The sequence below is a fragment of the Sus scrofa genome, chromosome 3, assembly GCF_000003025.6.
Source record: "Sus scrofa isolate TJ Tabasco breed Duroc chromosome 3, Sscrofa11.1, whole genome shotgun sequence".
NCBI classification, from domain to species: Eukaryota; Metazoa; Chordata; class Mammalia; order Artiodactyla; family Suidae; genus Sus; species Sus scrofa.
In genome coordinates, this window is record NC_010445.4 from 96,699,892 (window position 1) to 96,716,918 (window position 17,027).

At 39.0% G+C, this 17,027-nt stretch overlaps 2 protein-coding genes across 7 annotated transcripts in view; both read right to left on the reverse strand.

Moving 5' to 3' along the window:
- DYNC2LI1 (dynein, cytoplasmic 2, light intermediate chain 1) overlaps window positions 1-3,391 on the reverse strand; it is a 47,184-nt gene extending 43,793 nt beyond the window's left edge. Inside the window, 2 exon segments of one of the 3 annotated variants that reach the window (NM_001244749.2) lie at window positions 1,303-1,420; window positions 3,249-3,321. In NM_001244749.2, the coding sequence (NP_001231678.1) occupies window positions 1,303-1,420; window positions 3,249-3,256 (126 nt within the window). In that variant the 5' untranslated portion in view covers window positions 3,257-3,321. 3 annotated transcript variants of the gene reach the window in all.
- The window catches only part of PLEKHH2 (pleckstrin homology, MyTH4 and FERM domain containing H2), a 126,035-nt gene continuing 116,513 nt past the window's right edge, over window positions 7,506-17,027 (reverse strand). For 3 of the 4 annotated variants that reach the window (XM_021087575.1, XM_021087574.1, XM_021087573.1), the window contains 2 exons: window positions 11,237-11,374; window positions 7,506-9,656 (listed from right to left, as the gene is read on the reverse strand). In XM_021087575.1, the coding sequence (XP_020943234.1) occupies window positions 9,474-9,656; window positions 11,237-11,374 (321 nt within the window). In that variant the 3' untranslated portion in view covers window positions 7,506-9,473. Of the gene's footprint in view, window positions 9,657-11,236; window positions 11,375-17,027 lie in introns of those variants that run through there. The other variant, XR_002342738.1, reaches the window with a different exon arrangement.

The following is a 17,027-nucleotide window of genomic DNA, read 5'->3' on the forward strand; positions in this document are numbered from 1 at the left end:
CATAAGCACACTATTCAGAAACAGAAGTAAATGACAGAAGAAACAGTAAAAGAGATGAAAATGGTGGAGTTTCTGTTGTGGCTCAGTGCGTTAAGAACCTGACTAGTATCCATGAGGATGCAGGTTCGATCCCTGGCCTCACACAGCCAGTAAAGGATCCGGCATTGCTGTGAGCTGCGGTGTGAGTCACAGACACAGCTCGGATCCCGCATTGCTGTGGCTCTGGCGTGGGCCGGAGTCTACAGCTCCGATTAGACCCCTAGCCTGGGAACCTCCATATGCCACAGGGGTGGCCCTAGAAAAGGCAAAAAGACCAAAAAAACCCACAAAAAACAAAAAACAGAAGCAGGCTGCCTTGTGAAAGACGACACCTCATTGTTGGAAATAGTCAACCCTAGACCATCCAGCCACTGTTTGCAGTGGCTCTCAACCTCTTCAGGAGGTGCTAGATCCCTGGGGGAATCTAATTTCCCATTCAAAAAACAAAACAACCAACACCAGTGGACAACCACACGCAATTGTGCATACATTTCTAGCAAGTTCATGGACCCCAACAAGTAGCTCTATGCACTCCAGGGTAAGACTCCCTATTGTAGAAAACTAGACTGTCAAAGATTCCTTCAGTTCCTGGAATGCTAGTTTAAGACAAGTGAACGTTAAATGTATTATACTCTACATGTTTCATGTTTTTATTATCTATATGCTTGTTTCAGTTTATACAAACTACCTGATATGACCATGAGAAGTATTTATGGTGCCTTTGGGCAACTTGGGAAAAGATGACTCCTCTGGGCTGTCCAATCAGAAGTGAGTAGCCCTTCTTCTGGCTGCTGTGGCTCAGGTCAGGGCACACCACTTGACAAGAAGGCTGGATGTTAGTCCCCACCACCCACAAGCAGGGCCCAACCAGATCAACATAACCAGCAGGCCGGAGACTGGTCATCTGGTTAAAGAGCTGAAGTACCTAAATTTGTTTTTTCCTTTTTACAGCCACACCTGCGGCATATGGACGTTCCCAAGCCAGGGGTTGAATCCCAGCTGCAGCTGAAACCATGGCAACACGGGATCCGAGCTGCATCTGTGATATACACTGCAGTTAATGGCAAGGTCAGATACTTAATTCACGGAGGGAGGCCAGGGATCAAACCCAAATCCTCACAGAGACATTGTCAGGTCCTTAATCCACTGAGCTGCAATGAGAATGCCTGAAGTACTTAAATTTTTATCAAAGTATTAAAATCAATTTTACCCTTGTTAAATCATCACCATACTTTAAAAAGGTAGGAAAAAAATGCATATTACCCCGTTCTTACTGCCAATGAAGAACACAGACTTTTCTCCAATTTCAACTCCATCACCTTCACTTCCATTACTTCCCCGTTTTTCCACTTCAGCTTTTGCGATTTCCCAGAGAGTTTCACTGTATGAGAGGCAGCAAACCAAAATTCAGAGGATTTCAAAAGAATTCTTCCACGAATTTATTTCAAGCCCAGAGAAATTTTATTTCAGTCAAATTTATAAGTCATTATTTGTGGGGGAAAATAAGTCGGTAAAACCTCTGAGGATCTTTGCACTAGACCATCGAGACAGAAAATGATTAACAGCCTTTATCACCAGGATTTGAGGTTGTCTTATTTGGGGGCTCCTGGGCAAGGCTGGTTGCTGTATGTGTTAGCTTCTCAAACACATGGATATACAATGCTTTCTGGAAACGTACAACTTCCAAACCACCAATATCTAAGAAAACAAGGCATGTGTAAAAGCAGTGTACCACATAATCTTTGCTCCCTGAAATATGTTTTTGTTTTTTTCATTGTATTTTTTGGCTCAAGATTCCTTTTTAAAAATATAAAAAAGGGAAGTCACCTAAAATCACTTTTAAAAATCATCCTATCATTCATCTCTCTACACATGAATTTTACACGAATAAGATACCACTTTTTTTTTTTTAAAGTAAAGCCTAAATGAATTACGGAGTATTGAACTAAAAAAAACATGAGTAAGATTTGATGTTATAAGCTTGAATTTGCTACTTTCTACATCTATCAAGTATGCCAACTTGGGCACATTACCTAACCTCCCTGGAGCCTTCATTCCTTTATTAATTCAACACATATTTATTGAGCACCTAATATATGCAAGCGTCTGTGCTAGACCCCAGGCTCTAAAATGCTGATTTAAAAAAATACCAACTTTATAGGATTGCCACGATTGTTAAAACGTGATAATTCATTTAGGTTAGGGCCTGGTCTATATACAATTACCTAAAATAATAGAGTACTTATAATTACTATTTTAGGAATGAAAAGGGGGCAGAGAAAAGATCGAAATAAGCACTAAAATTCACACATTTATGTCGCAAGTGAGCCCCTAGGAACTCAATCCGGGCCTGTTGGCTCTTTAGTTACACACCGTTTCTTCATGATGTGATTATCTTCTTTCCAAGTTACCAGCGGGGCGGGGGGAAAAGAGAAGGAGGTGGTAGGTGCTAAAACCTGGTAGGTGCTAGAACCAATTATACGGTGATGGGAAGCTGACAATTTTTAAGGTTCACAAACTCTACAGAGATCACACTGCCCACATGTAAGGAAAACAGACTTATCCTGCTCGGTAATGGACTCCAGGACCCCTCTCTTCCTGATGTCGTTTTAAGTTGTTCAGAGAAGTTTTAGGTATCTACTTGAGAACAAGGAATTAACACTGACATCAGAGAACTGAAGAGGACTTGTTAGGTGATTAAAAACCCAGCCCCACCCCTGCTGCCCCTTTAAATTTGAGCTGACACTTTTCACAGTGTAACTTTCACAAGTTTCCCCTCATTTATTGTGGTGGCAAACATCTGCACCTGGAAGTGGCTTGGTGGTCTAGCTCACCGTCTGAAACTCGGCCCCTAGAACATTCCCTGTCCCGCAAGTAACTCTCATTAAGAAGTAAATGACTGGAGTAGAATGATCTTTCGAAATCTCTTAGCTTTTCCACCTGGGGAACTTTTATTTCGGCTTGCAGCAAAATCCACACGCTCAGGAATAATGCCTATGTATCCTTGACCATCTAAACAAGCGCTGCAAGCAGGAGAGACCCCAAATTTTCTTCCACCAGCAGGTCCCGCGTGGATCTTTAACCAAATATACCTGCGGGGGCCTCTTCCCCCCAGTCCCCACCACCCCACCCCTTTCTGGCAGGGCTGGGAAAGAGGGAAGGCTCTCGAGGGGAGCATAAGCCAGCAGCAAGCAGGGTTGCAGGGATACCTGGGCATCGCGGCCCGAGCGTCCCGGTATCTTGATCGAAGCGTAGGGCCCAGCTTAAAGCCTATCCGTCCGCGAGCTCCGAGCCGCGCCTGGTTGTGCGGGCTCTTATGTTGCCATGGTAGCGACGTCACAAGAACGGGATGCGTGCGGAAGAGGGGCATCACGGGAGATGTAGTTTCAGAGTTCTTCGTTAGGTAGTGGGAGACAGAGAGGAGATACGCGGTAATAAACCTGGGACCTAAAAGTTCTGGGCTGGACGTGTTCTTTGACTGAAAAAAGTATTTTACTGAGTACCAACTACTTATATGCCAGGAGGCTCTCCCTTTTCAATTGCTTTTCTCTTCCCAGTAGCAATGATTTGAAATTGAGGACGGAACAATCTTCTGAGCTATTTGCTAGTAATTTACTAGAGACAAAAATATTAACGATTTTTAGTATTTTCCAATTTTCTACTTGTTTGGTTGTTTCAGGATTTATGCAGTAACGCATCATTTATTAATAAGTTAGTAAAGAAATGCATCTCCTTAATACTTAATTTACTGTATCTCCAAATCAGTAACAAACATTGAGTTATTACTGAATGCAAGACTCTGCTATAGAGAGTAAGGAATGACGAGATGACTGCGACAAGATCACTGCCCTCGAGAGAGAAATACACAACTAATTACAATAATTCAAAGGAAGTCAGTGATACAAGCTATTGCTGGGTACAAACAATTTACATAAGAACAAGGGACTAATTATGCCTAAAGGAGTTGGTGAAACATACATGGCAGTGAAAATATTTTATCTGTCTTGAATGCTGAGTAGACCCAGGCTTTCTAGCCCAAGGTGTCCTGAATATTTGAAGAAGAAACTCCTCCTCCACCTTTCTGCCATTTGGCTTGGTCTCAAGAATATGGGCTTTGCAATAAGATAGATTTAAGTCCTGACTCAGCCACACTGGCTACATTGTCTCATTCCCACAATGAATACATCACTCCATTTCTCTGAGTCTTAGTTTCCTATCCTGTAAAGCAGGAGAAAAAGATGAGTGTTAAATGAGATAAATACATGTAAAACATAACTAATGTGCGTCTGACATAAGTGCTTAATAAGTTTTATTACTGTGTGGTAAGCTGCAGATCAGCAACGTTGAGGAAAGAAACACAAGAAAATGAAGCAGGGGGATGGTTGGTAGAAAGAAAGAGGCATTAGCTTCAGATAGAATCTTTGGAGATAAGATTCTCCCAAAACCTTGGAGACATAGGAGACTATAGTTGCACATCAGAGAAGAAATGGAGTTGAAGGGAGAAAGGATGGTAGCAAGGGGGTTTGCTACATCTACCATAGAATCAGCATCTATAGCCTGGGGCTGGCGTGCTTCTAAACCCACAGACTGACATGGGACAAACTGTAATGAATCATAAAGATTTGGATTCTGGAAGCTCAGAATCCCTTTGCATGTTAGTTGAGAAGCCCTATTGGTATGGACAACAATAATGGCAGCTAACATTTTGCCAAGTGCTTGCTGGGTCCTAGGCACAGTACTAGCATTTTAAAGTTTTAATTGTTTGGATAACTGGGATGGGTGGTTGAAGAAGGAAGCCTAGGAACAAGGAAGGTGAAAGCAATCTGACTGGTCCCTGATCACCAGCACTCATTCAGGAGTGACTGAGTTGATTCAGCTGATCTGATTGAACAGGTGAATTCCCTTTTCTACCCTTACACCTCCTGAGGCTTCATACTTGGACAAAGAAAGTGACTTTCTTGGGTAGATGAAAATTGTACTTAAGGTAAGAACATACAAAAATTTGAGCTCCCCTGCTGGATCAGCTCAAGAAGACTCAGATTTCAACGGTGGTGATGGAGGAGATAATTTTATGCTGCTTTCTGGATGAAATGAACAACAGTACAGAAGGATAAAGATGTGTGCAGGATATATTTGGGGACCTATCAATAGCTTGGATGGAAATTTATAAAGTGTCTGGTGGGACTAAGGTGGGAGAGCAAACTGGGCAGGTAGATTGGGCTGCAGGGAAAGATCTTGCAGTCTGGATTTTACTATGTTGGTGATGAAAAACCAAATAGGATTTCAAATAAGGGTGTGCCACGACTAGACCTGAGTTTCAGTGAGACAATTTTTTGCAGCTGCGTGAAGGATGTGTTGGAGTCTGCAAGTCCATATGGAGATTATTAACAATAACCCAGAAAGTGACAGAGTTTTTACATTTTCCCCTTGTTTCAAAGTTCTATAAGCATATTGTAGAAACAAATAGTGTACAGAAAAGATGAAGAGGGTATAATCAGCAAATGCCAGAAGTAACAACTGTTAAGCATTTTGATGTATTTGTTTTTCTTTCTTTCCTTCTTTTTGACTGCACCCAGGATGTGTGGAAGTTTCTGGGTCAGGGATTGAACCCTCACCACAGCAGAGACCCAGGTTACTTCAGTGACAATGCCAGATCCTTAACTCACTGTGCCGCAAGGGAACTCCCATTTTGATGTATTTCATGCTAATATTTTTTCCTCATAGTTGAAATTTTACTGTAAAGTGAGTTAATATTCTGATTTTAACATGTGTTTTCCCATGTCAATTCTTTTAAACGCCTGAAATAAAATATCATTGATGGCTGCATAAGATTCCACTATAGAGATTTTTAATAATTAGTCATTTTCCTAATATGAGTGTTTGAGATGGTTCAGAGTAAATACCTCACCTGAGTTGGGCTAATTCAGAGTCCTCTGCAATTTTTCCAAACTGGAATTGGGAAAATCGAGTCATTCCCTCTGGAGGAAACTGGCATATTTCCTGCTAAATGAAGGAGGTATTTTGTAGCGAGAGAACATGAAACAGATGCAGAGCTATGGGAAGAGGAAGAACTGGCATGAATCTCATGGTTCCGGTCCTCCCTGAGGCTCATCTTTGTCTATCTTTCTTATGACTTGGTTGCTCAGCTCTCGCTTTATGTGACACCTCCTCATATCCTTGTAATAAGTTCTCGCTCTCTTTTTAAATCTAAGTTCAAGTTGAATTTTGGACTTTTCAAAAATACAAGTGCTATCCGATATAGTTACTAAACAGCAGAAATCGAGGGCTCAGGGAAAGGGAGATGTCACTATTTCCCTATTGAGTGACTGATGAATGATGATCCTATCAACAAATTGTTGGGGGCAGTGAGTAGGAGAATCAGGTTTAGAGGACGAGTTTGAGATCCAGCCAGCACACAGTGGGGTGATTTGGAGTCCACTGGATTTGGCAGTGAGAGGGTCAATGGTAACCCTGCATAAAGAAGTTTCAGTAGAACAGTGGGGGCATGACATCAGCATTAATGATATTACATCGGGGGGCGGGGGGTATCCTATAATTTGTGCATAATCCCAAAGCTAATAACTCTCTTTAAGCTTAAACCTTTGCTTTACAGGAATCAGCCCAGAGACTCTGCAGAGAGGAAGTCCAGATTCCATGACAGCTGGGGATGGGGTGGGTGGATGGGTGAATGTGTTCCTGGCTTCCCAGGAACATTTAAAGCCTTTTTCTAGAGAAAAAGGGTTATCCATGGTGGTTAATTCTTCAGGATTATACTTCAGTACAATTATGGGTTACACGTATTATTCCAGAAACCCAGCTACCATGTATTTTTTTCCCCATGCGGGGAAAAAAAAAGTGTCCAAACAACCACTTAATAAACACATTTTTCAAGACTATAAGTTGTAACTAACTTTTCCTGTAAATTCAGAGTTAAATTTATTTCTAAGCTCTGGTAGTATCTGACTTTAAGGACAGACACACGAAAATGCAGAACATTTAAAATAAAATTTTAGGCAGTTCCCTGGTAGCCTAGCAGGTTAAGGATCCAGCGTTATCACTGCTATGGCTCAAGTCACTGCTATGGCACAGGTTAGATCCCTGGCCCGGGAACTTCCGCATGCTGTGGTCATGGCTTAAACAAATAAATAATAAAAATTTTAGAACACAGACCAATGAACTCATCTATCTGAAATAAGCTCCATTAAGGAGCTTGTTATGCAATCAAGGGAGAACCTCATGATTTATACATATTATATATGTGTGTTGATATGCAGACATACATATGAAAATTACCATTTGCCCAAACAGCTTCCCTTTATATGGATAAAACAAAGCAACACTGAAGACGAAGCGTGAGTGCAAGAGAAGGAGGTAATAACTACCATTTTCCCTAGTAGTACACCTCAGCTTTGACAATGAAAACATTAGGTATTTCTTGAAGATTGTTCAAAAGATAATGCTTGAAATGGGTTTTGTAAATCATTTATTATGATTGAAAGGGAAGAAAATGATAGGAGACAAATATTACAATTAAACACGTAACATTATTCTCTTGTAACCAATCATAATAACATACTTTGAATTTTTTAAATGGCTATATAAGCAATTTCCCAGAAAATAAAATTTTCACATCATCAGTTACAGAAAATTGATTTCTTTCCATCAAAATATTTTATCTCTGCTCTATCAAAAATAAATGCCAAGTCTAGGGTACTCCTGTTTAAGCTAAGCCTTCACCACTTGTTTAAATTAGAAGACTTAGGGGGGAGTCTTACCAGAGGGTGAAGTAACAATTGCCTGAGAATGAAGTTTTCACATATATGTAACAGCTCTGCCAACCCTCCAGCTCACCAACTAACCATTATTAAATAGTTTTCTGGGAACTCAGAAACTCTACTGTATCTCAGCCAAAAGGCTCCTGAGAGTCACCCCAAACTGGTAACCAGTTTCTTCTCAACAATTAATTTGCTTACACAGTGAGTAGTTGTGGCTCAACAGATTTAAGGGAAATTGTAAATGGAAATATTTCAATAGGGGTTTTGACTTTTGTCCTTACCAATAAAGAAAAATCTTACTTGATCAGTGTATTTCTTAGTTCTGCTCCTTCTAAGGATGCTAACATGGGATGGAAAATTTTCAAAAGGCTTAGTAAGAGAACAGTACTAGCCATTGGGAGAAAGCAGCGAAAAAGAAAACATGAAGGCTCTGCCAACAAATTAATTCAGCAGCTAACTTTTTCTTTTTCAAATTGGTCAATTACCAAAAATACCAAAGTGATAAATATATGTCCAAAATATAAATATAAAATATTCTACACATAAATAAAATTAAGTATACTCATGATTACTATTGCAATTAAACATTTTTACAATATAATTTTCATATCTTATCACAGTTTCATTTTTATCATGAATAATAAGTACTTTATTCTGTCACATACTGGAATGTACTGACCACTCATGTAACCCAGTAAAGTAATACATTTCTAGACTCTTTCAACTAAAATTTACCTCCTTTGATAGAAGAGTTACTTTCGCTTTCCTTTTAAAAATATTTTGGGGAATTTCTTTTTAAACCATAATTAAACAGGAGTGTATGTATGAGGTGAAGCTTTAAGAACTAACTATCTTCGTTTTCAAAGATATTATTATTGAACAAAGCAAGGTCAAGATGACCCAGCACCAATGCAATGAAATGTGGGCAATATTCCACTGAGCTTGGGTTATGCTGAGAGCCAAGGAATGTCAGGAATCTACTGTGTCGTTTTAAGTTTTACACGCCAGTGATCTGAAAAGGTGACAGGGTATGCTTTCTAATCCCACATAGGAGGTTCTGGTTATCTAGCTCCTGTTTTCTCACACAATGATTCATAGGGCCACAAGACTTACTGCATTTGCTCTAAAAATGTACCCTTCAACACCTCCCTGCAGCTTTTTCTTAAATTGTATACTCGACTTCTTTCTAAACACCATATCATTAATTAAAATCACATTTAATTACAGTACTTAATTTTTTGGCAGCGAGCATTTACAAATAACCAAGTGGTTTGCCAAATGAGAGTTTGGCAAAACTCCCTTGAATCTCCTTTGCTAAAGATTACTGGAATTTTTTTTTTTTTTTTTTTTTAAAGAGAACAAAGCCATATCGCATGATCTCTCTGATGGCAAGGAAGAAGGTGATGGAAAAAAATTACAAATTCTAACCCATTTAATCTAAGAGAAAATCAGTATGTGGGAAAAATCTGTGTTTAGGTTTTAGTATTCACATTCATCTGAATATTTATGAATCAAATAAAAGAGATTAACTTCCATTATTTTTAAAGAATGGAATACTGCTGTGTGGGTGCCACGCTGCCAGGATGCAAATGAACTTATTTGGAGCTGATGCAGCCATTGCTTAGAGGACAGGAAGTCAAAGTTCAGACTCCCAAACTTTCAGAGTAAAGTGGGGCCTTTCGTTGGTCTGCTGCTTGATAGAAGGGGCTGGCTTCCCATCACCCTGGCTTGGGGGCCCCGGGTCCGAGCTGAGAGCAGCGCTGGAGCAGAGAGGTGGTGAACTGCCTTTTGTTGATAGAAGTTGTTTATGTAGCTGGCGATCAAAAGAGTGATTTCAAGAATCTAAAACAAGAAAAATAGAATTGTGATTCTTCTGAGAAGTTCTCATCACTTTCAAAAGAGGTTGAAGAGTTGGCCATGGGTGGTCTTCATTTGCAAGTAGCCAGGTTACCAGAATTCCCTTATAATCAAATCAGTCAAATACAGTTGACCTTCGAACAATACAGGGGTCAGGGGTTCTGACACTCTGAGCTTAACTTGACAGTGGCCCTCTATCCTCTGTTCCTTTGTCTCTCCGGTTCTGCATTCCTGGATTCAACCAACTGCTGGATGGTGTAGTAACATAGTTTTTACTATTGAAAAAAAATCCTTATGTGACTGGACCCATGCAGTTCATACCTGTGTTCGTCAAGGGTCAACTTGTACTTGCATGTTCAGTATATTTTTCCATTACTTAAACCAGCAGAAAAAAATGATACTTGAAACAAAATTTCAAATTTAGTGGCAACATTAGAATATGTGACAGCAGTATGATTCTATCCGTTATTTTAAAGCCATGTCTGTGAATATATGAGTAAGAAATTCAGTATATTATATCAACTCAATATTTATTTATTTATTATTTTTTGTCTTTTTGCCATTTCTTGGGGCGCTCCCGCAGCATATGGAGGTTCCCAGGCTAGGGGTCGAATCGGAGCTGTAGCCACCGACCTACACTGTAGCCACAGCAACATGGGATCCAATCCACTCTATATTTAAACTAAGGCACTGAGTGTGCCATGATCTTCTGCACTCACTATCTGCCTTTGCTTAAGTATAGATTTAATTAAAAAATATATATGCCACTTTTAAAGCTTCAAATTCTAAAAAAGGTTTTCTTTTAGTTAACAAATTTTAAGACAGTTAATTGTCTATCCATTCTAAATGTAATAGTTTGTGTGCACTAACCCCAAACCCCCAGTCCACCCCTCTCCCTCCCCCTAGGCAACCGCAAGTCTGTTCTCTATGTCTGTGAGTCTGTTTCTGTTTTACAGATTGGTTCATTTGTGCCATATTTTAGTTCCCACATATAAGTGATATCATATGGCATTAAGACAGTTAAAGTTTTAGAAAAATTAATTTTTTTTCTAAAATTGGAATTATATGTTAGAATATAGCCCTTTGATTTATTGCTTTTCGAGACTTTAGTTTGCTAAGAATAGTAAAGAAACAGGTATGTTTTAATTATAAAACCTCATTCTTCCCACTAATGAGTCCATAAAGTAAATTACTCCAAGCAAATAAGATGATTGAATAAAGTACCTGAAAACAACAGCTTATGCCATGACCACTTATTTTGAACTGTCTGTATACTAGGCACTGGGCTAAATATTTCACAGCTCCTTCATTTAATTTTAAACTCCCCCACCAAAAAAAAAAAAAAAAAAAAAAAAGAAAAGAAAATAGGTAGCACCATACCATATTTTATAGGAAGAAACCAAGGCTTAGAAAAATGAGGTACGCCAGAATTTGGACCTATAGTTGTTGTTTGATTATAAGTGAAGTCTGTTTTCCCATCAGGAACTTAGTCTTTCCACAATAAACATTTTAGTATGGGAAAGAAAAACTAGCATAAAAAAGTTAGCAGAAAGGCTTCTACTCACCTTGGGTTTTGCCATGGCAAAAAGTAATTTCTCTGTTGGTTTGTCCTTTGAATGTGTATTGTTAATGACTATCATAAAATCATCTTGATAACCTCCAAAGGTCATTAGACTCTTGTACACATGGCTGACTATTAACCTCTTCAAAGAAAAGAAAAAGTAAATGTATTATACCATCTTCATTTTCATTTTATTTATTTATTTGGTTGTTTTTAGGGCTGCAGGTGTGGCATATGGATGTTGTCCAGCTAGGGCTGAAATCAAAGCTATAGCTGCCAGCCTACGCCACAGCCACAGCCACACCACATCCAAGCTGCATCTGGGAGCTTCACCACAGCTCATGGCAACACCGGATCCTTAACCACTGAGCAAGGCCAGGGATTGAACCTGCATCCTCATGGATACTAGTTGGGCTCATTTCCGCTGAGCCACAATGGGAACTCCCAATCTTCATTTTCAAAGAAAGGTGAGAGATAATTAATCACATATATCATCAATAAAGTGCTAATACAGGCAACCAACTGTGAATCAAAGACATTTTTTAAAAAATTTCATAAAGTTCTTAAAAGCAAAACTTGAACTTGCCATGCACCAGAAACTATTTACATAGTTTCTGTATTTGTATTTGTCCTTTAAGATAATCTACCTATCTATCTATACATTAGGTTGAACCGTATGAAACTGATGCTTTTTAAGGTAAAAAATGTTCAAATGCTGTCAAATCCATTAAGTTCAACTGACAAATAGATTTTGATATATATATAAACATAAACAGTATCACGCATACTGCTGCTTTTTTTTAACATCTGCTCCTTTTAGCTTAACATGTTATGAGCATCTTTCCATGATAAGAAATGTACTTGTCTAACATTTTAAATGATTTTATAGGCATTTAGATTTTATAGACATTACTTAACTAATATCCTAATGAAGAATATTTAAATCTTTTTGTAATTTGTTACTATCTTAAGCCATACTCCAGTGAATATTTTGGGACATATTTCATATTACATATACCTAAATTATTTCTTTGGTTATAAACCTCAACAACTGAAATTGCCATCTAAAAAAATGTAAGGAAAATTTTGAAATTTTCCAAATTGAGAGGTTATACCTGTTTATATTCCCAGCATCACTGTCTTGCTAAACACTGAATATCATTATTCTTTAGAATCTCTGCCAACCTGGGAATTCCGGTCTTGGCACAGAGGAAACAAATCTGACTAGGAACCATGAGGCTGCAGGTTCAATCCCTGGCCTCGCTCAGTGGGTTAAGGATCCGGCATTGCCGTGAGCTGTGGTGTAGGTCGCAGACGCTGCTCAAATCTGGTGTTGCTGTGGCTGTGGTGTAGGCCGGTGGCTACAGTTCTGATTAGACTCCTAGTCTGGGTACCTCCATATGCTATGGGTGCAGCCCTAAAACGACAAAAAAACAAACAAACAAAAAAATCCTCTGCCAACCTGATTGGTGAAAAGTAGAATCTCACTGTTTTTTTGTTTTTTGTCTTTTTAGGGCTGCACCCACAGCATAGGAGGTTTCCAGGCTAGGGGTCAAATTGCAGCTGTAGCTGCCAGCCTACACCACAGTCACAGTAATGCCAGATCTGAGCCGAGTCTGCAACCTACACCACAGTTCACTTAACCCCGGATCCTTAACCTCCTGAGCAAGGTCAGGGATCGAACCTGAGTCCTCATGGATACTAGTCGGGTTCCTAACCACTGAACCACAATAGCAACTCCAGAATCTCACTGTTTTAAACAGAATTTATTTGATTGTCACTAAGATTAACATTTTTAAATGCATTTATTTAATTATCTGTATTTCTTCTGAGTTGCCTTGGCCCATCTGTCTATTGATGTGTTCATAGTTTCCTTACTATTTAATAAGACATCCATGTTCAGAAAAGATATCAACCCTTTGTCATATTTGCAGCAAATATTTTTCCCAATGTGTTACTAAAACAATTTTAAAAATTTAACTCAAAGATGTAGAGCCTAAAAATAAAGGACTCTGCATATCTATCTGATGATTAGCCTGGAGACACGAAGCAGAACATTTCGCACTGCACGCCTTCAGTACTGCAGCCCAGCAGTGCCTACGTCCTGGCCTGTATGTCCATCTCCTGGGATCTAGGGCACTGGTTTACTGAGCTAAGGTAGCTCATGATGGTGTACGACTTCTGGTGACTTTAAGTCACTGACTTTATAATGTAACTTCAGATTATCTTTTCAAGAACTGAAAGGCATTCAGGAAATATAAACACCTTCAAAGAAGTTTTTCAGCAATTATAAGGAGAAACAGTTACTGCAACAATTAAGGACAAGAAATTCCCAGTGATCCTGACTATAACCACAGGAAGGAGAGCTCACTACACCTACCAAATGAATTTTGCAAGCTCTGTCCATTAGGTTAAAAAAAAAATTTTTTTTTTCTTTTGGTATGGCCATACATGAGGCATATGGAAGTTCCTGGGCCAGAAATTGAATCTGAGACGCAGCTGTGACCTACACTGCAGCTGCTGCAATGCTGGATCCATTAACCCACTGTGCTGGGCCGGGGATCAAACCCATGCCTCTGCCGCTACCAAAGCCACTGCAGTTGTATTTGTAACCCACTGTGCCACAGCAGGAACTCCTAAAAAATTTTTTTGTGTGTGTCTTTTTAGGGCCACACCCATGGCATATGCAAGTTCCCAGGCTAGGGGTTGAATCAGACCTGCAGCTGCTGGCCTATGTCATAGCAACAGCAACTTCAGATCCAAGCTGCATCTGCAGACCTATGCCACAGCCTGCAGAAATGCTGGATCCTTAGCCCATGGAGAAAGACAGAGATCAAACCCATAACCTCATGGATAATAGTGGGTTCTTAACCCATTGAACCACAATGGCAACTCCCAAAAAATTCTTTTTGAGTAGTCTGATACATATAAAATATGACAGAAAATAAATTTAAGATAAATTAATATATAGAAAGTATTATTTGACTTATATTTAAATATGAAAAGATACTGTATAATACAAGTGAACGGATAAGAGATATTATGGGAAATCATAGAAATTGTTTTAGAAGCCTTAGTGAAGCTGAACTTAAACTTTGCTAACTACTTTCAAAAGGTTGAAGAAGAAGGAATACTCCCAAAGACATTCTATGATGCCACCATCACCCTCATTCCAAAACCAGACAGAGATACCACCAAAAAAGAAAACTATCGGCCAATATCATTGATGAATATAGATGCAAAAATTCTCAACAAAATCTTAGCCAACCGAATCCAACAACATACCAAAGAAATTATACACCATGACCAGGTTGGGTTCATCCCAGGTTCACAAGGATGGTTCAACATATGCAAATCAATCAGCATCATACACCACATTAACAAAAGAAAAGTCAAAAATCATATGATCATCTCAATAGATGCAGAAAAAGCATTTGACAAAGTCCAACATCCATTCATGATCAAGACCCTCGCCAAAGTGGGTATAGAGGGAACATTCCTGAATATAATCAAAGCCATTTATGATAAACCCACAGCAAATATAATACTCAATGTGGAAAAACTGAAAGCCTTCTCACTCAAATCTGGAACAAAACAGGGATGCCCACTCTCACCACTGCTCTTCAACATCGTTTTGGAAGTCTTAGCCACAGCAATTAGACAAACAAAAGAAATAAAAGGCATCCATATAGGAAGAGAAGAGATAAACTGTCACTGTATGCAGATGACATGAGACTATACATAGAAAACCCTAAGGACTCAACCCCAAAACTCCTTGAACTGATCAATAAATTCAGCAAAGTAGCAGGATATAAGATTAACATTCAGAAGTCAGTTGCATTTCTGTATACCAGCAATGAAACATTAGAAAAGGAATACAAAAATACAATACCTTTTAAAATTGTACCTCACAAAATCAAATACCTCGGAATACACCTGACCAAGGAGGTAAAGGCCGAGAACTCTAAAACTTTAATCAAAGAAATCAAAGAAGATGTAAAGAAATGGAAAGATATTCCATGTTCCTGGATTGGAAAAATCAATATTGTGAAAATGGCCATCCTACCCAAAGCAATCTACAGATTCAATGCAATCCCTATCAAACTACCCATGACATTTTTCACAGAACTAGAACAAACAATCCAAACATTTTTATGGAACCACAAAAGACTCAGAATCGCCAAAGCAATCCTGAGAAACAAAAACCAAGCAGGAGGCATAACTCTCCCAGACTTCAAGAAATACTACAAAGCCACAGTCATCAAAACAGTGTGATACTGGTACCAAAACAGACAGACAGACCAATGGAACAGAATAGAGAACCCGGAAATAAACCCTGACACCTATGGTCAATTAATCTTTGACAAGGGAGGCAAGAACATCAAATGGGAAAAGAAAGTCTATTCAGCAAGCATTGCTGGGAAACCTGGACAGCTGCATGCAAAGCAATGAAACTAGAACACACCCTCACACCATGCGCAAAAATAAACTCCAAATGGCTGAAAGACTTAAATATACGACAGGACACCATCAAACTCCTAGAAGAAAACATAGGCAAAACACTCTCGGACATCAACATCATGAATATTTTCTCAGGTCAGTCTCCCAAAGCAATCGAAATTAGAGCAAAAATAAAGCCATGGGACCTCATCAAACTGAAAAGCTTTTCACAGCAAAGGAAACCCAAAAGAAAACAAAAAGACAACTTAAAGAATGGGAGAAAATAGTTTCAAATGATGCAACTGACAAGGGCTTCATCTCTAGAATATATAAACAACTTATACAACCCAACAGCAAAAAAGCCAGTCAATCAATGGAAAAATGGGCAAAAGACCTGAATAGACATTTCTCCAAAGAAGATATACAGATGGCCAGCAAACACATGAAAAAATGCTCAACATCGCTGATTATAAGAGAAATGCAAATCAAAACTACCATGAGATACCACCTCACACCAGTCAGAATGGCCATCATTAATAAATCCACAAATAACAAGTGCTGGAGGGGCTGTGGAGAAAAGGGAACCCTCCTGCACTGTTGGTGGGAATGTAAACTGGTACAGCCACTATGGAGAACAGTTTGGAGATACCTTAGAAATCTATACATAGAACTTCCATATGACCCTGCAATCCCACTCTTGGGCATCTATCCGGACAAAGCTCTACTTAAAAGAGACACATGCACCTGCATGTTCATTGCAGCACTATTCACAATAGCCAGGACATGGAAACAACCTAAATGTCCATCGACAGATGATTGGATTCGGAAGAAGTGGTATATATATATATATATATATATATATACACACACACACAATGGAATACTACTCAGCCATAAAAAAGAATGACATAATGCCATTTGCAGCAACATGGATGGAACTAGAGAATCTCATACTGAGTGAAATGAGCCAGACAGACAAAGACAAATACCATATGATATCACTTATAACTGGAATCTAATATCCAGCACAAATGAACATCTCCTCAGAAAAGAAAATCATGGACTTGGAGAAAAGACTTGTGGTTGCCTGATGGGAGGGGGAGGGAGTGGGAGGGATCGGGAGCTTGGGCTTATCAGACACAACTTAGAACAGATTTACAAGGAGATCCTGCTGAATAGCATTGAGAACTATGTCTAGATACTCATGTTGCAATAGAAGAAAGGGTGGGGGAAAAAATCTAATTGTAATGTATACATGTAAGGATAACCTGACCCCCTTGCTGTACAGTGGGAAAATTAAAAAAAAAAGAAAAATAAATAAATAAATAAAAGATTAAATTGTAATCATGGTTGCA